Genomic DNA, 20,984 nt, shown 5'->3' with positions numbered 1-20,984 from the left:
AGAGAGAATGAGAATGAGATTCTAAACCTCTGAAGAGTAGAGACTATCTTCCATCTAGAGCCAAACCAAATTGGTGCCATTTTGCTCCAGGCCTCTCACTGGTCCCCCTCAGCCCATCACCTGGAGAGAGCACTATTGTTACTGAGAGCCTTTCTATACCTACCCATTCCAGAACTGTTGAGATCTTCGCTGGGTTATGGGCTGCAAATAAGGAAAGAGGCTGCCAGTGTGCCCTCCGCACAGTTTGATGAAGTTCAGGAGTGCCTGCTGGTACTGACTGTATGGTGGGCACGAGGCACACATCTGCGTGAGCGGGTTCTTATTTTATATGAAACCATTACTGTTTTGTAATAGGCATGTGTTACATGGCTATGTGCTATGTGATAACCACGTTCTAGCTAACAGTAGACGCAGTGCTATTGTGGTTCCATAAGATTCTGTGTGACCTATGAGTTACCAGAGCTGTCTTGGTTTGTATGGGTTCACTGGGTGATAAACATTAATAAGATTGCCTCGTGGCGGATTTCTTGAAACACAGCCCTGCTGCTACCTGGCACGTTACTGTACTTCTTCGTGTATCGCTTGTCAGTTAGGATGTGCGGTTTCTTTGCTATCACTTGGAGGTGCTCCAACCTGGTTGGGAGGAGGAAGTCAGCACCAAAGGCAAAACCCGGGCCTGTCCCACTTCTCTTGATTTTGTATTTCTCTAGGACAATGATCACGTTTGTTTGGTGTTTTTTCAGAAGACAAATGGAAACACAAAGTTAAGGTTAGAGAGCTGCTGTTTTGACAGTAGGGGCTCCTCCAGGAGTGACTGTGTCACCAAGGGCCTGTAATTTGAGACAAGAAGAAGGTCAGGAGCAACACCCTGGTGGAAGCTGTGAGATTTCTAGTCAAACAGCTGGGGTTAACTCAAGTCTCAGTGACAACACAATCTCATATGGTTACCAACCTTGGGACACCAGGCTTGGTCAAGAGAACACTTGAGACATAACTTAGACACTGCATCATTCACCCTTCTAAAGCTGATGGTTCTGTGCTTTTTAAAGATTCACAAAGTGGATCAGTCACTACTACTGACTCCAGAACATGTTCATTACCTGCCCCCCCCATCCCCCAGGAAACCCCAGGTTCATTAGCTGTCACACTTTCTTCTGTCCCTGGCCTCTCACATGGTGACCACCAATGGACATTGCTGCATATAAACGCAGCCCTCTACTATGTGGGCTTCTGCCTGGCTTCTTACTTCTGTGCTTCTGCTGCTCACAGGTGTAGCACATGCCAGTGCTCCACTCCTTTTCGTGGATGAAGAGTACTCCAGTTCAGGAACATACCATATTCTGTTCACAAATCAGGCACTCCAGGGTTGTTTGGGGCTAGTGTGAATAATGACTCTATGAAAAATTGTAAACCAGCTCTCTTTGCAGACATACATTTTCATTCTTCTCAATGTGTCTCCACAGGCGCGGCCAGTGATTCATAACTGTGTGTTTAGAATTTTGAAGATCTACTAAACCATTTTCCAAATTGGCTGCATTGTTACAATTCTGCTTGTGATGTGTGAGGGATTTCACATGCTCACCTGAAGATCAGTCTGGCTTTTTCATGTCAGCCATTCTGGTGGGTGAGAAGCAGTGTTTTTGTGTGGCTTTGGTCTGTATTTCCCTACCAAGCAGTTATACAGAATCTTTTTGTATGCTTGCCACACATTTCAGTGTCTTAGAAGATACATGGTCTCCATCTTCGCCTGGTTCTTTGTATCTATGGATGCTTGTCTCTGATACACAGTTTTCAGGTATTGTCCCTAGCTCCTTGGCTGTATTTCTTTCCCCAGTAAACTGTGGCATGCACTTAGTCTTACATTTATCTGTGTTTTCTCTTGCTGCTTGGGACTCCTGTGCTGTAGCTGCTGTCTGTTGCTTAATCCAAGGCTGTGGAAATTCACTGCAGTTTCTCTAAGAGTGTGTGGATAGCTCTGAGTTACTGTTCCATCCGATGTAAGGTTTGGGTCCATCTTCTCTGTTGTGTGTGTTGTTTTGTATCTTCTCTGTTGTGTGTTGTTTTGTTTGTAGGTATGTAGTAGATAACCATTTATCTTGGTAGCATTCATTATAAAACTATTAGCTCTCCATTGAATCATTGAATTGTCTTATTATGATTATAATTATTCATTTCTACACACTTGATTCTGTTCGTTTTTTGAGTGGGTCTGACAAACACTCTTACTTCTTGAAGGTTTGTATTAGATTTTGAAATACTAAAATTTAAAGTATGAGTCATCCACCTTTGTTCTCTTGCCACCTCTTCTCGGCTGCTCTCTATTTTCATAAGAATTTTATAGTTTGTCAGTTTCCACAAAGAGGCATCTGAGATAGCAACTGCAATATGCTATATTTGTAGACTAGTTGAAGGAATGTTTTGATGTTTAGAATATTGAATCTTCGAAGTCATGAACATGGGATGTCTTCCCATTAATTTAGTTTTTTTTTTTTTTTTTTACATTTTCTTTCTGAGATTTTGTTTTAGTTTTTAGTGTGAAAGTGTTGAATTTCTTTCATTAGATTCTATTTCTGGTTATTGTTATTAATGTGGTATAAATGAAACCATACTTTTAATTCATCTTTAGGATTGCTTACTGTTATGGAAATGCAATTGTTTGGTGCATTGTATTATATCCTGTAAATTTTAGGAGCTTAATTTTTAGTGGTAATATTTTCTCTTTCTCCCTTTTTTTGGTCTTGTGTGTGTGTGTTCCTTAAAGTTTTCTATTGGTAAGATCCTGTTATTTGCTGGTTTTAATTTTTTATAGCACATTTTAGATCATCTTGTTTGTTAATAAACAAGATCTTCCTTTTCCAACACACATTTTCATGTTCTCTTTCCTCTCCTCCTCCTTTCCATACATAAATATGGACATTCTTCCCAGCACTCCTTTATAATCATGTGTATTTCTGAAAGGTTGCTAGTACTGTCCCTCCTTTGTTCCCGATGCTAATAATTTGGGTTTTGTCTCTTTGTTTGGTCAGTCGGAGCTTTTGTTGATGGTGTGGAAAGACTTTGTCTAGTAAATTCCGGAGACTTTATTGTCCTGTGTGCTAAGCTCTGCTGTCCCTTTCCTTTGTTCACGTTGGGTGTGGTTTGTGCCCCTTGCGTGTTCAGGTGGAAACCGTTACTATTCGAGAGCTTTTTTTTTTTTTTTTCCTCAGTATATTTGTAGCTACTCCTGCCTGACCATTGATTTAGCTCAGTCATGCACATCTCCATATGGTTCCTTTCATTTATCGAAATTTCAATGTCTAGGAATGTGTCAATTCCCACTTTTTTGTGCGTTTCCCCTACTTCCTCTGCCATTCATGTCTACTTCCGTCCATTGTCTTTGGGACAATCCTCTCAGGTGTGTGTGCTGAGGTTGGTCCTGTCTCCTGTGTTATCTGAGCTGCAGGATGTTCTACTGCGCTTGTGTAGCGAGTGCATGACTCTCAGGGCAAGGCAGGAAAGGATCGCAAGTTGGCACCATCACAGTGGACCCAGCAGACATATTAGGTAGTGGACAGGTAGGATTGTAGGGGAGGTGACTTTCCTCACAGTCTCAGGCCTTCCAGACACAGCAACTGTCATTTAGGAAAGGAAGGTACCTTCTGTGTTATGGTGGAATATCACAGAATAGCAAGGCAGGGAGTGTTTGGATCAGATAGACCCAAAGGGGCAGTGCTGTGCTAGTCACCCTTCTCATTGCTGCGCCAAAGTGCCTGACGCAAACAGCTTAAAAGGACAAAAGGGTTGTGTTTGCTCTTGGTTTTAGAGGGTCGGAGGACATGGTAAGGAGGACATGGTGGGGAGGACATGGTGGTGTAGAGGAGTTTGCGTCATGGCAGCCAGGAAGCATGGGAAAGGAGAAAACAAGCAAGACACAGCCCTCCAGACACCTTCCCTATGACCTGTTATTGTTTTCCTCTACCTAGGTTCTACCTCCCACCTCGCACCTCTTCCCAATAATGCTAGCACGTTATGTACCTACCCATCAAGGATTAGAGCAGAGCCCACAGGATGTCCTACCCATCAAGGATTAGAGCAGAGCCCACAGGATGTCACAGTCTCCAGGATGCTCAGAGCTGTGCTTTCCGGCCACACTAGGCATTTCCCCACCCTCCAGTCAGGTTAATAGCTCAAAGTAGCCATCAGAGGTAGTGTGCTCCCTTCAGCACGGCGACTCACTGACATTTCTATCCCATCATTTATATGATGATCCCCATGTGGACCTGAGCCCAGCATCCCATGGTCTATGCTGGCTAACTGTTCTCTCCTCTGTACATTGCTGAAGGCCGTGTGCAGCTCCCTCCGATACCATGTTGACTGTGCCTTTCTTCTCTATTGGGTTCTGAGTCCTTTTGGAATGCCCACTCCTGTATCAGCAGAGTGTGGTATAAATTCCTCTAGAGTAAAGCTGGGGTAGGGCAGAATTGCTGCATCTATCCCTACATCGGCTCATGGCTTGTGGATACACACTTGGTGTGTATTTATTGAAGAATAAATCACTGTCAAATAACTGGTGGTCAGTAAATATTTGCTGAATTAATAAATTAGTGTGTACATACGTAATGTGTTTCATAGGCAGTTCTCACACTGCTCAGTCCGTCAGCCTCGGTAACTGCACGAGGGATGTACAGAGTGAAGAGTAGCCTTGGGGGCTTATGCCTGCATCTGATTTTCAGTGTTGACACCCCTTTCTCCCCACAAACCTTGCAAATCTCAGACACACCGTTTTTGACCAGAAAACAGGGAACAAGGGATGGAGAATATTTTGGGGTAACTGAACCCTTTGTGCTATGAATCTCAGTCTACTGAACTCAGTTTATAAGTGCTTTTATCCTTTGTGGAATTAGGAAATGCTGCCCAAAGAACTCTTAGGTTTTGTCTTTATGGATCAAATCCTATCTTGAGCTACTTACTAAAGGGATGAGGAATGAGCTGCCTAGGGATACATAATTTTAATATCCTTTAGCTTTTCTGTTTAGGAAACTCTCCTACTTTAAGTGTTTGAGCTTCTCCAAGAGTCACAAACCATTTCTAGGAACTCAGAAGTTCAAAGCTCTCTCTGTTTCCATTCATGGATGCACATTCATGGTTCCATCTGCCTGCAAAAGAAACCTAGTAACTGAAGAAGTAGTTAAGACTACAATTACCAACATAGCAAGAATAAACAAGCTATGTTTATTAGATCAAAATAAAACAGCAGTAGAACTGAGCACAAACTTACCTGCCCTACTCCAAGCCCACGTTATGGCTTGTGCCTACATCAAAGATGGGAACAGGATGAGTAGTGGCCAGAGCTGGAAAGTCTACAAGAAGGTGCACATGGCAAGAAGGAGACAGAGCATGAGCTACAGTGACGGACAGAAGCCCTGTCTGGCATCAGCATGCTCTCTAGAGCCCAAGGTCGTGTATCCCGTTATGTAAGTATGTAACCTCTGGCTTGTTTGCAGAGAGAACGTTCATGTAGATTTCTTTCTTTCAAGTGTGTTTGCTCGTTGGTTTTGACATGTTCCATGGTAGTGCAGGCTGACTTTGAACTTGCTGTGTAGCTGAGACTGAACTCCTGCCCTTCCAGCCTCCACCTCCTAAGTGCTGAGAGTGTATCCTTTGACACTGCACAGCTCTTTTCTCCAAGTGGTTTCTTTTCACCACTTCTGCTGAGTGTGTCCATCCCACTCTGACTCCTGACTTTGGATGAAGTGGATCTTTTATTTACTGTTCGCTTCTTTGTCTCTTCCTTGTTTTTGTCCTTTTCCTAATAAGCCCCAAGCCTCCTGACTGAAACATCTGACTGAGTTCTGGGAGCGGCCCTCGGCCCTCATGCTCACACACAACACTAGGGGAACCAGAAATGTTAAACACGGACACTTTTCTCTTCAGTAGAAGTAGCTTATACCCGTTTCTGCGTGGAAAGCTGGGAATGGGTGAGTTAATAACTTGGTGATCTTTTCTATCTGTAGGACCAGGTCTCAAATCCCTCAGACTCTCACGTCTACTCCAGACCCTTCCCAGACTCTTGAGTATTGCTTCTAAGCCAATAGGACCCATTCTATGGAAGGGACAGCCGGTGCTTTGCAAAAGGGTTTCAGTATAGGTGTGCCTTAAACTTTATAGCAATCATTTTCTTTTTTCTCCCCCCCCCCAAAGTTTTACCATGTAAGTCTGTCAAAAATAAATGGCTCGGGGTCAGACTGTAGAACTTTGAGCCAATACTGGCTAGCTCAGTCATGCTGAACTGGATTGCCTTCCTGCCTCATGCTGCTTGTTACTCTGCAGGCGGGCAGTGTTTGTAGGGACCCCACAGAATTCACCCCACACCCTCTCCCCATCCCCTCCCACCGCTACTCCTGCTCATGCCTTTTAGATACCCATGGGATTTGCCTTGAGGATCTGATGAGAAGCAGAGCCTAGCGAGGAAAAATGAAAGGTATCGGCTAACCTGTGCGGCCTGGGCCGCGTTAGCTGTGGAGGCAGAGGAGCCTGAGGTGCTGTATAGACACGGCTAGGGCTAGAAGGTGAGAGGCTACTTAGCTAGACAGGTAAAATTCTGTTAGATGAAGCCATCACATGACCACCATTGGAAGTGTCAGACTGTGGGCAGGAGAAGTGACTCGGGGATTAAGAGCGTGTGCCTCACCTGCAGATGACTCAAGCTCATTTTCCAGGACCCATACTGGGTGACTTACAGCAGCTTCAGGGTATGTGCTGTCATCTTCCGGACTTGTCTCGTGTAGACAGACACACAGACAGACAGACAGACGGATGGACAGATGGACGGACGGACACACACACACACACACACACACACACACACACTGGGGTTTTCTTTTAGAAAACCAGAGCTGTTGAGGATCTGCTGTGTTTGCACTGTCTGTCCTTCTCCAGACAAGTCACCAGCTTTACTGACGTCATCCTCCTGTTCTTCCGTTGTCCTCATTTCCTTACTTGATCTCTATAAGGAATAAAACTGATGCCTGTGTCTTCATAAAGCACGTCTGGTACACTATCAGTCACTATTTGCTCACTAAGTACTTGGGCAAAGGCGAGCATCCCCGCTCTTCTGCAGTGCACTCCCACATTGAACAGGCGTCAGCATCTGTTTTCTCCCTGGCTTGAGTGTTTTAGGAGCACTGCTGGCTGGTCCCTGGGCCTCACTTTCATGTGCTGGATAGAATGCCTAAGCAAGTTTTGTAATAAAAGAATGAGGTACGTGGGTAGTCATTGCTGAGGTCTGTTTGTGTTCCTCCGAAATTCGTCATAAGGTGAGATCCCCAGTGAGTTGGTATTAGGAGGTGGAGCCTTTGAGATCAGGACCCACTGGCAGAAATGAGATTGCTGCTCTTATCCAAGCGGCCCAGGGAAGCTTTGTCACCCCTTTTCCGTATTACTAAATAGTGAGAAGGGACCCATCTATGGAGCGGAGAGGCTTCATAGGACACTGAATCTCCTGGCACCTTGACCTTAGCCTTTCCAACTCTCAGAGTTGTGTGGAATAGATCTCTGGTGTGTATTCACTGCCTAGTCTCCAGCCTCCAGCTTGTCACAGTGGCCTACACAGATTAAGACAAGAATTTATGCCTGTCTGTATTTTTCTTATCCTGCTTTTCAGCGTCTTCTCTCTGTATTCTGGCTTCCAGTGGATGTTCTACAAATCATAGCTTTCTTGACCTCAGAACTTAAGTATGGAAGGACTTACCACATTCACAATGGCTGCTCTTCTCTCTCTAAGAATCTCCAGCAACACACGGCAGGACTGTGAAGCACAGAGTCCCATTGACACGTAGCAGAATTGCTGAGATGAGCCAGTCGAAGTCTCTGCTGTCTGGAGTAGCAGTGGCCACGAATCTGGCTGAAATGTGGGGTACATGCTAATGTATGAGGAGACCAGTCCTAAACCACTGGAGTAGCTGGTAACTTCAACCTGCTGTGGGAAGGACTGGGCCTCCTGGGAAGGAAATGACAGAGCTCCCTCCCAGGTCCTTGGTCAAAGGAGACATGACAGAAGACAAAGAATAGGTACAACAAGATGTAAAGTTTATATACAAAGAATATAATGTTTATCTGAAATATTTACAGTGTCGGTTAAAGCAATATTTTTACAACTTTTCCAGGTCAACTACTATGTATATTACAGGTAAGCTACAATGATTTAGTTTGCAAAAAAAATGTTTAAAAAATTGAATTAAAAGATGTTTTAAACAAAGCTTAAAATACTCATCAATTTATAGACTGTATTCACTTTTTATTTGAGGCCATCATGCAATGAGGAATGGTTACTGTGTGCTTATAAAGTGAAGTTCTGTAGCTGAGATGGGAATGCATGCAATGGCTGGAGTTAATGAGGGCATAAAATGAGCAATGAAATGTTTGAAGACTTAGACACCGAGTCTCAGGCTGGAACCGAGGAAGACTTTGAGATAACAGCCAGCTTTATCTCAACCAAGTCTGGGACCCACAAGCTTAGACCACAGAGAAAAGAAAAAAAAAGAAAAGAAAAGAAACAATTTGCCTGACGTGGCAACTTAAGTGGATAGTCTAAGCCAACAGACTGATCAAAGAGAGAAAATGCCCCTCGGGTCACATTACTACAGCTATTCAAAACTAACCTTAAAACGAGCTGTTCTAAAACTTCATAAAAATAGTCATGATTTTATTAGTTTGAATATTTGTACAAGATCTGGATGGACTTTTCGCTTTATGTGAAAACAGCTATCGGATCCCGAGGCCTCCTAGGGCCTTATAACTCAGGACATGTTAGGGGTACACACATGCAGGAGGCAGGGCAAGCAGCTCCAAGCTGGGGCAGTAGCTTTCAGGGACTGTGCTTGGGAAACCGGAAATGAGGTCGCAGAATAGACGTGGTCCACGGAGCCCAGGGCCCGGCGGGAGAGAAGCCACCCCACTAGGAAACTAGCATTGCAGCTTGCGGATGCTGCGGGAGATGCGCTTGAACTCTCTCTGGCCCTTCTGCCACCGTTTCACGGAAGTGATCACCAGCTCGCCGCCCTGCTTCTGTCCCATGACCAGATAGGGAGCGTTGATGTCGTTCATCTCCTCGCAGGTGCACTGCAGGCTGTCTTTGAGCCACAGCACGGATTTCTTCAGGTCCCTTTCAGACACGCCGTTCAGCTTGTAAATGGTCTTGCTCTTCGTCTCCAGGATGATTTTAGTGTCTCTGTTGATGTAGGTTATCTCCTTCACTTTGATTTTCAGTGCTGTGAAGACAAGAGGGGCAGGAAGGACATCAGAAAATACGGCTCATGACGTCGGAGAACTGTGGAGGTTGTAAGCTTTGCTGCCTATTTTACGATTGATCTGTGTGGGGAAGAGGGGTTTCCTATAACTGAACAGACCATTAGGATTGCGGGTAGGGGCTTTGGCCCTGGGGTCTGCAGGCAGCTCCATTTCTAAAGTCACCAAACATTGGCAGGGGATTTTGTTTCGAACCAGCTATCCTTCCAGAACCTTCTTGCAGGATTGAGTTAACTCTTCTCACATTGACCCTTGTGTTGATAAGTTGCTTGGCATGTGGTTCTTGACACCCCCAGCAACCGACTCCCCTATTGGAGTTGTCTTCAGCAGGCGGAAAAATGCCTGACTCATCGGTGATATGTGAGCTTCCCTGGCAGCAACCGTTCAACTGGGTTTATTATGTCAGAGAGGTTTCTAGGCAAACTCGTGAGGAAATGGTATCTCGGTCGCTGTTCTCTGAAGACCAGATTACAGGGGGAAGGAGAAATGGGTCTTGCAGCTGCTTTTGATTTGGTAAAGTAACAAGGAGAAAAAATAATGCAAGTCTCTTTTTTTAAGAGCACAGCATGTTTAGCCATAAAAGTGTTTTTCCGAAGACTCCATCCTCACGTGCTCTCACTTGCCTGGCCAGTGCCGAGGCACTTACAGATCATGTATGTGCGCTTTCCAAAATGTGTATGTAGAGTCATCAGAATGTTAAGACCAAAAAGCGAGTTGTGTACTATAAAAGACACATTTTATAGCCATGAACACTATGCGTTGGGAAACACATACGCCGGGATTAAATGTCAAGACTCCACACATGCCGGAAGAGGATAGAATTTTCAGGTTAGAGAGGGCCGTCCCATTAAAAGCTCATTAGTCCATGAGGATGCAAATTGAGAGAAGTGTCTGTGACGTGTACCAGGCCACCCAGGTAGCGTGTGTCCTATCTCAGTCCCCAAGCCTCCTCCTACACTACCACTGTCCTCTTGAGGCAATGTCAAAGCCCTGTCCTTGTGCTCCAGTGTGTCCCAAGACTCTTGGTGCCACCGACAGCTGTAATAGATGACACGCATGTCTGACTTCCCAACTTTGATGGGGTTTAATGCATTGTTTAAATTAGTAATAGTGGAGAATTTTGTGTGTGTATGTCTTTGAGGTTTTCTTTTCCTTAAAAAAATAAAAAAATATCAGACAGGGAGCTCAACTGAGCTGGCTTTTCAGCCAAAATAGAAATGAATGGTGTTGCACGGTGAAGCGTGGGTGCTGTGACTTGGTTTGTCCTGATGTGGTACTCATCTGAACCATAGTACTGACTCCCCAGGGTTTACGGAATATGCCATGTGGAAATGTCACATCACTCTACTAAGGGATAAGAGGCTGCCATAGGGATGAATTGAAGTGGTTACACATTAGCCAAGAGTCTAGTCTCTGACATAGATGGGGCTGGGGCCAGGCTCCACCTGATCAATGAAACATTCTTGATCGCCAAATACCAGAAGCGTCATCAGTTTGAGCTAGGAGGTGAGTTACCTCTCTTTAGCTCTAAAATATAGATCATAGGGGAAGTGGTAGGAATTCCTCCTTAGACAAAGCCAAGACAAAACAGGGAATCAAAGAGCCAAGATGCCATCCTTGCTCCGGAAGGTGTGACTGAGGATACAGGCAGAGGTGACAGTCACAGGCCCAGTGGCATGTTGTTGTGTAACCTGCACTATGGAGGTACAGAGGAGCTCTGCATTCCTCTGAGTGTGTAGCTACGGTGGGGAGTGCCGGGCCTGCCAGGATGGTGCAAGTTAAATAAGCTCCATCGCTCAGCCTGTTCCATCTACTGCTCCTCAAAGCACAGAGGCAAAATGGAATACTCCTTCATTGTCCCTAGCTCAACGGAGCAGGGCAGTGGAGGGCGAAGATCCCGATGGCTGCGCTGTACAGTGTACTCACACCGCTTCTTTGGCTCAGGACTTTACATGGCCCTTTGAGAAAGTTTGTCTTCTGTTAGGTAAGCCACAAAGCAAGCAAGTGGGGTGTGTTTGTGTGTGTGTGTCAAAGCAAGCAAGTGGTGTGTGTGTGTGTATCCTAAATGTATTCGCTTTAAGAGCCATGAAAGTCAGGAGAGATATCTTATGTGTAGCACAAAGAGCTGAAACAAATACTTTATAGAGTTATACGTTTTCCTAAATGATTATCTAACATGGCAGCAAAGGACTGTGATTTGTTAAGACTCCTGAGACGGAAGAATATCCACTGTGAACACCGCTGGCCCTGAGATGGATACTGTGAGGTCTGTTGTTTGAAGACAGACATGTGAAACCCTATGACCCCGTGTGAGGCTCCTCCTACTTGGCAGTTATTAGTTAAGACCTGGAGCGTGTTCTCTCTTTCTCCTTCCTCAACACTGCCAAGTGCTTCCTTGTGTCAGGGCCACAGTGCAGGAACCAGCCAAGGTTCAACTCAGGACACCTCCTGAAAAGATCTGAAGCCCCCCAGAAGCAGAGACCAGGGCTGTTCTCAGTGTTCGAGACCTGACTTGGCCTTCGAGTTCAAGGTAGCAGGTAATGATGGGGTTGCTGGTGTGTGCCCACGTGCATGCGTTTGCATGTGTCAACAGTGGTACCAGTCTCCTCAGTCTTAAAGATTTGTTGAGTGTATGGAAATGTTAACCAGGATCTGTTAGACTCTATGTTGTTTGGTAGACCAGTGACCTTTAGGGGTAGAGTCCCCTCTAATACAACCAAGCATGCCTATCCTTGGGGTAGGATTAAAGCAACAGTGCTGATGGGTGGGGCATCCACGTGGGATTTTGGCTTTGCCCCTTGTCTAGGTAGTTTCCTCCCACCCCCTACTTGGGGGTGGAGCTTGCAGACAGCAGGTAGGTGCAGGTAATGTTCTTTTCAGAAGTCTCTCCTTCCTCCTATCATCTCCTGAACGGAGTGACTTACTGTCTATGATCCTTGAATAACATCACCTGGGATGCATTACTTCATCTGTCCTGACACTACACCATCACGACCGACCTCTCTCACCTCACCTAATGTGGGAAAACTCTCTCTCTCTCTCTCTCTCTCTCTCTCTCTCTCTCTCTCTCTCTCTCTCTCTCTGTCTCTCTCTCTGTAAAACTGTGACCAATGTGTCGCTATGGGGCTACAAATTGAGTGAAAATATTTTCGTTTGATCCTAGTGCAAGTGTTTCTCTTGTGTCACCTTAAAAGCTTGAATCTTTTTTGCTGAGGGTCATAGGTGCTTCCCAGTTCCAGCACACATGACAAGCAATTGAAAAAGACACATGGCATGGATTCTGTATGTTGGCACCCAAACCAAATCAAAACAGAACAAACAAAAAAACAAAAGCCTAAGAGATGATTAGTGAGTTATTGTGCACTGGTGCCTTGGGAAATTCCCATTTGGTTATTGTCTAAGGAAACAGTGAATGTTGTCTGTGTAACTCAGCTTGCGGCAGTTACACATGGAGAGACTTAAGAGCCAGTTAGGTGGCTTTAGGGAACAGGAGAGGTGATCATGTCTCACCTAGCCTCATCAGGAGACTTCTTATTGATGATTTCTACTTTTAACTTTACCTGGTGACTGAAACTTGGATGGATGTGACATCTGTTGGCGGTGACGGCTACTTACCGAAGTCATTTTTACAAAGAGTTTCCATGATGTCGTTGTCGTCCTCATTCTTGGTTTTGCAGGCTTCACACACCTTGGGAGCTGGGGATGGGAAAAGAGCTTCAGTGAGTTTGCAAAACAGGGAACAGCAGGTGGCGTTTGTAAACAACTCAAAAGGATGGAGCCAGGCCAGCTCAGCCATTGTCCTGCATGACCCCTGTTTCAGCCTCCTCCATAGAAATCGGACCCCGTGGTTCCCTAGCTGCCCTTTCCATCTCTGGTTGGGTGACATCAGAGTGGCCACATGTCTGGCTTTATGAGCACTAGCCCTCAAATAAAAAGGGAGCCATGGACGGTGGGTGGGAACCGTGGACAGTAGGTGGGTGGGAGTGTGTAGCAAGATGCCCTGGAGCGGTTGTCCTCCTCAGTTCCTCCTCACTCCTCAGATGACTCCAGCCATTCCTGAATCTCTAAGAAGCCCGTGCTCTGGAATCCAAACCCCACAGGGGCATGGGAAAACGTATAACCATAAAACACAGTGGAAAGCTGCTTCTCATCTGCAGGACGTGGAGAAAGCCCCTCCTGCTCAGCAGGGCTCTAGGGGATCTTTTGCAGATTTTTTTTTTTTCCTCATCTGGGCTGGGAAGGATGGCCAGTGCAGTGCTGCGAGGAACCTATAGGGTCTGTTTGTTTGCATCTTGGAAGCACATCTCAGTCATTCCCACGGCCAGCTCTAACTGGCTCTCCTTCACCTTGTGCTTCCTGCCAAGTCTGAGGTTCAGTTACGGTTTATTTCATTATCCTCCTCCTCCGCCCCCCCCCCCAGCTCCTTGGTACAGGTGCTTGTTGTCTATCCTTGTCTGTGCAAGCAAATAAACCTAGGGACAAGGCGATGTGAACGAGTAAGAACTTCCTGGTGGGGTTTGTCTGAGCAGACCCTGGGGGTGCTGTGCGCTTAGAGCTATCTGTCTAGGGCCCTCGTGAAAGAACATACTCTCATGAAGGAAACACTTTCTTTCTCTAATTTATAAATATGCCCAATGATATCATTAAAATTCAAGTGCAATCTTGTAGGTTTTCACTAGTATGAAATCAAGTTTTCACAGGGAAAAAGAAAAAAAAAACCCTTGTAACCCATAAAAGAAAAGTTATCTGATTTTTGAAAATATCAAGGAGCAAGCTTTGCAGGCGTACAGGCTTATTTCGAAGGAGGGAAGTGAATGCTGGAGGATTACCCAGTGTATATTTGGGTTGATGGCAGGAAGAAAAACAAAGGCAACCCCCACAAAACAACTCCAGCCCTACCCAACCGGAGAGAAACACTTCCAATCAGGAGGCTCAGAATGTGTATGGAAATGCTACCAACCTGTATTGGTTATTCTATTGTATATGTTGGGCAAATGTCTGAAAAATGCCCAACATTTGCAATAAATTAGAAACCTAACCAATAAGATGATTGCAGACTCATGGTGCCTGCCAGGAAAGATTGCTAAACAACTTTGTATTTTCTTTAACTAATGATGTCTGCAGGAAAACAATTAGCAATTGAAAGGGAGATGCGGCTGCAGCCTGAGAGAGATTAGGAAGCCCGCTAGATTCTATCTCAGGGGGGCTAAATCAGCTCAGACACATTGGAGACTTTTTTCCTTTCAGGAGAAATATCGAGGGTGCATGAGGTTTTCGGTGCTTTGATGGTGTTTGCTTATGAACTTCCCTCTGTTTTCTAAAAACTTGAGGGAACTTTTCTGCATGAATTCCCCCCCCCCCCAGCTAATTAAAAGCACTCCTAAGACAAAAGCCGATAGTGACAGAAAGATGAGTCCTGGAGACTCCCTGTATCCTCTCTCCCTCAAACACCTGGGGAGTTAAAACCGATATTCAGGGTTCCACTCGCTTCCAGGCAGTCTTCGGTTTTTATCTCCAAACCTACATTGGCGAAGGACAAAAAAAGAAAAAAAAAAATCTCAAAAGGTGATCAACGCGTATCGTTTGTTTTTATCCAGTGGGACAAGAACGTGCAGAGAGAGGCTGAGCCTAAGTGCCTGGTCTGGGTGCTCATCACTAGGACCCACCCGATCATGGTAAATGCTTTCAGAAGCGGGGACGCAGAGCAAGAATCTAAAAAAAAAAAAAAGGCTTGCCACTTTTGTTTGACTTTCTTAACTACCTAAGAGGAACTGTTAGAACCAAGGAGGAATCTTGGCGCATGGGTGGATATCTCTAATTTCGTATGGCAACAGACTAGGTTAGGGAGAGCTGCCATATCCAAGGTTGGGACCTCCAGCCTGGACAAACTAGGGTGTGGAGTGGTGGCTGCGGGTTGTCCCCCAGGTCCTAGCACCTCAGGCTTCTTGGGAGTGGGTGGATCGAAGAGGGAAGGCTTACCTTCCTCTGTGGCCGGCAGGAGGTGGTCGCTACTAGCGAGGGGGATGCAGAGGTCGTTGTCCTGCGGGAAACGGTCGCACTCCAGCATGTCTGGCCAGGGGAAGCCGAAGGCGGACATGACCGGGGCGCAGCGGTCCTTCACCTGCACGCAGAGCGAGTGACACGGCTGGATGGTCTCATCTAGGTCGTCGAGACAGACAGGGGCGAAGAGCGAGCACAGGAACTTCTTGGTGTCCGGGTGGCACTGCTTCATGACCAGCGGAATCCAGGCGCCCGCCTGCTCCAGCACCTCCTTCATGGTCTCGTGGCCCAGCAGGTTGGGCAGCCGCATGTTCTGGTACTCGATGCCGTGGCACAGCTGCAGGTTGGCCGGGATGGGCTTGCAGTTGCTGCGCTTGTAGGAGAAGTCGGGCTGGCCGAAGAGGAAGAGCCCACGCGCCGAGCCCAGGCAGCAGTGCGAGGCGAGGACAAGCAGCAACAGCGAGGCAGGGCCCCGCGGCATCGTGGACTAGCGACCCCCCGGGGGGCGGAGGGAGCCGAGCCGGGAAAGCGAGAGGCGGCCGGAGCTCGAGCTCGTCCGGGCCCCGCTCGCTCTGCTCGTGGTCTCTGGACAGCGGGCGGCGCGAGCGCGCGAAGCCGGGCGCCGGGAGGTCGGCGCGGGCAAGGCACTGCAAGCCCGCGCGCAGCTCCGGGGGGCTCCGACCCGGGGGAGCAGAGTGAGCAGAGGCTGGGGCCCAGCCAGAGTTTTCTTGGCCTTTTTTATGCAAATCTGGAGGTGGAGGATGGGGGAGCAAGGGAGGAGCCAAGCCGGAGTAATCCGAGGAGGCCGGTCACTACTTTCTGGGGCTGGCTGCGTTGAGAATGCCCCTCACGCGCTCGCTGGCAGGAAATTCGGGCTGCGCCCCCCACCCCGAGGCAGCAGCAGCCCCTGCGCGCGCGCGCGCTCTGGCGATTGCCTTGCAAGCAGACAAGCGCGGGCCACCCTGTCCCAAGGAGATCGAGCGGAGAGAGAGGCGGAGGCAGCGAAAGTTGAGGACACGCGTGGAACCGGGCTAGCTGCCTTGCAGTCGGACCCGGGCTGGAACGCGTTTCACGCCCCGCGTGGCCTGCGCCCGTCTTGATGTGCAGCAGCCTTTAAGTCTCAGTACAGCGTCCCCGGGGTAACCATAAACCAGCAGTATTAGACTCTTTGTGGCCTGGGCTTTTTCCTCCCGGGTCTCCAGTCTAAGTTGAGCAGATTGGCTCGAGCAATGGGATTCCACTGCCTCACGACGCATTCTGACTTATAGAACGGAAGTGCAACCATGCACGGAGTTGTTATTTTGCTGGGGTGTCTATAGGATTTTGTCATTGTGGAGGACTTGTCAGACGCAACACAAATTTGCCCGCCATTTCTCCTCTTTGGAGGAGAAACTTTGACCTCTGAAGAGATGTCTATGCTTGAAGGCCGCACGGGCTCTGATACACAGGGGTTCAGAATTACCTCAGTATAGGCCACCAAAGCAATAAATGGGGCTTATGAGTACTAAGGTCTGAAGGCGGGCAGGAACGGGCAGAGACCTCTGTGTTCACAAGAGTTAGTCATGTCCTCAGCATAGTTGGCCCATTCATCCCATAACAACCAGGGACGCCATCCTGGTCACTGGATTAGTGAACCATCGGGCCATCCTCTGCTCTGTAGGAACAGGGAACCTAGTGTTAGGGTAAGTGGTTTGTGAGGTGCTAGGCCAGGGAGCGAGTGAAAAGGAGTACAGAGAGAAAGTTTGGGCGTGCGCAGGGGGTGGGGTCTCCTTTCCCCAAACCTTCCCTTGTCTTAAGAGTAAAGCGGGACCTTGCAAGTCCTGGGTGGTGGGTGACTTCTCCCCCCCCCCCCCAATCCTCTTTCAAGTGTAAGGTGGACACATTGTTGCCGCTTCCTGGACTCTGAGATTTAACAGCTGGGTTGGATGTTTGCTGCCCGATTTACATTTTCCATCCTTCCGGATGGTGAGCTCAGGATTTAGGGGGTCAGCACATTTTGTGGTCCCGCAGTTTATGAGAGTTTAAGGAGTGACGAGAGGACGATAAAATGCTATTTCCTACCCACTTCTGACCATAGACAAAGCAGGTAAACATCCAGAGGGAGCCCGCAATCGGAGTCTTTAAAAGTTCAGCTCCATCTTTCCTGCTCTGCTGAAGGCCTGAGTGGAGCCGCTTCCGTCCAATTGGCTCGAGACCTTCCCGTTTCTAGCTGAAGCAGCCAGAGGCTTACAACTTCTCCCCAGGTAAAAACTAGTTTGAAAACAAACCACACAAATACAAAAAAGTTAAATCAAACAGCTACGCAGGCTGAAGGCTGAAATGCTAGGACTTGGACCTGGGGGTGGAATTCTAATATTCTCTAGTATTCACTACTCGTGGTCCCAACGTACTTTCATGCGGTCACCTCCCGCCTGCAGATCCCCCGAGTGGGAGATCAAGAAGCCCATCGCCAATTCGTCTAGTTTGAGTCACTCGCTTTTGTGTTTCGGAGTGTAGCGGGCTGACCATGCGCCTGGCGCACACCCGCGGGCCTAGGCATTGTTTGGGGAGCCTGCGTCCGCCTCGCTCGCCACGAGGGGTCGCCCGGAGTCTTACGGGAGTCTCCGGTAACACCGGGCTCAAGCTCTAGCTCCGGCCCGCTTGCTTGCCTGGGCGGTCAGAAACCTAGAGAGCTTGTTGTCGCAGACCGTTCCAACATCAGTACCACTCGGCCTGGACTCAAGCTCCATCTTCCTCTCCATCTCGAGTCGTGCACCCTCCTTTGGTTCATCATCAGCCAAGTGCATGCTTGTGTGACAGGCATGTCCGCGCGGCAAGTCTGCGGCTGGGGAGCAGGGCAGTAGCCCTCCTAAGGGTGGACCACTCACTGTGTGTGAAGCACAGCCCAGGGACACTCTGTGATCATCCCCACCGGGTTCCTGTGTGGGTTTATGTAGCCCAGAGGAGAGAACTCCGGGGAAAGCAAGTACTTGGAGTGCCTGGGTTAGCCTCAGGTACACAGGTTTCCTCCTTTCCTCGATATTTATTCAAAAGTCGCAGGTCTTTGCCGCTGAGAGTCCATGCCGAGCCTCCTCTCTATTCCCTGTGAAGGGAAGCTCCTAGTTAGTAAACAGTGCGATTCACAGGGCCAGGGCCTCCTATTCTGCTTAGAGGACGCTTCTCACGGTACCGGGTCCCTAGCAATAGATAGGTCCCCTCCCGTCACTCCCACCCCCATCCCAGCGCCCAGCCAACAACCTCCTACTCAAATGCTGCAGGCCCAAAGAGCCTCCACATCTGTCTTTTGGTGGTCCTGCCTTTCCATTTGGTGCTTTCTGTCTTTAAGGGGCATTAAAGAATCTTGAGGGACAAAGAAAGCCTCCCTAGTCTCTCCACTGCTTGGTTAACCCTTTGCTGACTGCTAGATTTCTGGAGAGGCGAGACCTTTGATCTCAAACTAAGATGCTTAGGGGGATCTCCAAGGTCTGGAGCTTGCTAATCCCAGTTCTGCCCAGCATCCAAGAAGGTCGCAGGGCAGCCTGGGTGCCAGGAGAGCAAGCTTCCTCCTGCACTCTGGAATGGTGTCCCGAAAGCACACAGAAGCCCAGCAAAGGACTAAAAGCAAGAAAGACTAGAAGCACAACGCATATGTGCGGTTTCTTAATTTCTCCGATGCAGCTCCAGCTGCCCAAGGGGCAAACTTGAAATGGAGATCAGTTTTTCACGCTCTCCCCGGCAGTGTTCACATCGCTGGCCTGTACTTCCTTTAAAGGGAAAAATGTGGGTGCTAAGTGTCCACTTTCCTGGTTAACACGCAGGGCCGGGGACAAAGGAAGGGGGTATTTCGGCTCTATAGCTGTTTTGGAGCCAAGATTTGTAGTCTGGAGCAGCATATAGTAGGCACCTCCTAGTCCCCAGGAAGAGGACACAGCAACCACCCGACCAATGTTATCTTGTCTTTAGAAATCCTCACTGCCACCCAGCAAGTGGCAGTGATCATTATCCTTAACCATCCCCCGCCCCCCCCCACATTTATTTACGGGGGGGGGGGGTTGGTGGGCCACAACATTCCTGTGGAGATCAGAGGACAACTTTAGGGAGTTGGCTCTCTCCTTGTACTCATGGACCCCCAAGATAAAGCTCAAATGCTCAGGCTTGGTGGCGAGCAAACTTACCTGCTGAACTGTTTCGCTGATCCCTTGATTGTTACACTTTTTTTTTTTTCATAATCATAAGGAAATTGAGGCACAAAGGATTTAAGTGACTGAACCATGTCACAGTGATCTAGCTGCCTGCTTTCAGGTCCTGTCCTTTTGGTTGTCTCCAGAAGTGTTATTACTTGGCTTTTATCCACAGACTTTCCAGGGGTGAGGGCTGTCTTCTCCAGGGTACCCAGTCTTCCAGGCCTGGTACCAGGGCCACTTCTTTCTTCAGGATTCGCTGCAGCTATCTGGGGGCGCCATTTCCCAAACAAGAGGTTGTCTCTACTACAAGGAGAGCTGCTTCTCTCTCACCAGTGGAAACCGAGGTCTTCTACATTCTTACCGGTTGCTCAAGAGGATGGCCTTTGGTCCTCGGAGGAGCAAAGACTTCATTTCTTAGACTCCTCTTCATCCTATCACTAGTGGGTCCCCATACCAGGGGAAGTTACCTTCCTGCGAAGGCGCAGGGAGGACCGGAGGCCTGGAGGTACTTCTCAGCCGAGGAATTTCTAGAACTCGGAGCACAAGGCCTGCAACCAGGTGCTTTGTGTTTCCATTTTAAGAACTGGCTAGAGTGAGGGCAAAGACTATGCTAACAACTGAACGGAGCTTTTTGCTCTTTAAGATGTTAAGGGCCTCAGCTCCATCCAACCTGGAAAAACCAGCCAAGGGACCAGACCAGGAACCCAAGGGACCAGGCCAGGAAAGTTTGCTGCCTGGCGGAGGTCTACTAGGGTAGGGATTAGACTCAGCATCTAGTTTTTGCCATGGGGGAATTGGGCAGCAGTCAGGGGTGTGTGAGGCGATGATCCCCTAGGGACAAAGCCAACTGAGCTATCCTGTGTCTGACTTGATGCTACCTCCCCACCAGAAGGAGCCTGTCTGGGAAGAACGATAATTGCCAGGATCTCAGTAAGCCATGTGTTTGGCAGATTCTGTCCACCTGTGGAGGCCCGCCCCTTCTCTGTCCCAAGTACAGCAAACTTGCTCGTTGACAAAGGCCAAGAAGTCAACGAATGGATACTTTGGAAGTTCTGTAATAAATGGATAATGAGGTAGAGACCGCTCAGTGGTTAAGAGCACTTGCCGCTCTTGCTGAGGAGCCGGGGTGGTTGCCAGCATCCACAGTGTGTGGTTCCCAGTCCCCTGTAACTGCACTTCTACTGCCTTCTGTGCCCGCGTTCCTCCACCTGTATTTGCACCCATGTGGTGCAAGTGCATGCATTCAAGCAAACACAATCACACATAGAATAAAAAATTTTTTAAATGACTGAAAGAAGCTGGATCCCATGAAGCTCACCTATAGTTCCAACTCTGGGAGACTGAGGCAGGAGGATTGTCATGAGTTTCAAGCAAGCTTCGGCTATGTAGTGCATTCTAGGTTTGTTTGGACTTCACAGACAAACCCTGATTCACACAAAGAAATGAATAGCAATAGAGCATAGTTGCTAAGTCCTGACAAAAACAATCACATCTGTGCTCTTCCCTGGTTCCCTGGTCACAGGAAAGTTTGTCAGC

General features: G+C 47.9%; 1 protein-coding gene and 1 long non-coding RNA gene across 2 annotated transcripts in view; one reads left to right on the top strand and one right to left on the bottom strand.

The window, feature by feature from the left end:
• Positions 1–8,506, top strand: part of LOC110320032 — a 16,993-nt gene extending 8,487 nt beyond the window's left edge. Inside the window, exons 2-3 of the long non-coding RNA XR_002380442.1 lie at positions 7,707–8,167; positions 8,285–8,506. This is a non-coding gene — a long non-coding RNA (uncharacterized LOC110320032). The remainder of the gene's footprint in view (positions 1–7,706; positions 8,168–8,284) is intronic.
• Sfrp2 (secreted frizzled related protein 2) lies at positions 8,046–16,042 on the bottom strand. Its single transcript, XM_021195877.2, has 3 exons — positions 15,265–16,042; positions 12,901–12,981; positions 8,046–9,248 (listed from the first exon to the last, which is right to left on the bottom strand). Exons 1-3 carry the CDS (start codon positions 15,764–15,766, stop codon positions 8,944–8,946), a joined length of 888 nt encoding a protein of 295 aa, XP_021051536.1. The 5' UTR covers positions 15,767–16,042; the 3' UTR covers positions 8,046–8,943.
• Positions 16,043–20,984: the final 4,942 nt, after the last annotated feature.

This window comes from Mus pahari, chromosome 4 (assembly GCF_900095145.1).
Source record: "Mus pahari chromosome 4, PAHARI_EIJ_v1.1, whole genome shotgun sequence".
Lineage (NCBI taxonomy): Eukaryota > Metazoa > Chordata > Mammalia > Rodentia > Muridae > Mus > Mus pahari.
This window is presented reverse-complemented; position numbering and strand designations above follow the sequence as displayed.

Coding starts and splice junctions, on each gene's coding strand:
- Sfrp2 (XM_021195877.2), bottom strand. CDS start 15,766: ATGCCGCGGGGCCCTGCCTCGCTGTTGCTGCTTGTCCTCGCCTCGCAC. Junction 12,982..15,264: donor CCTGCCGGCCACAGAGGAAG/GTAAGCCTTCCC, acceptor TCCCATCCCCAG/CTCCCAAGGTGTGTGAAGCC. Junction 9,249..12,900: donor TCTTTGTAAAAATGACTTCG/GTAAGTAGCCGT, acceptor TTGTCTTCACAG/CACTGAAAATCAAAGTGAAG.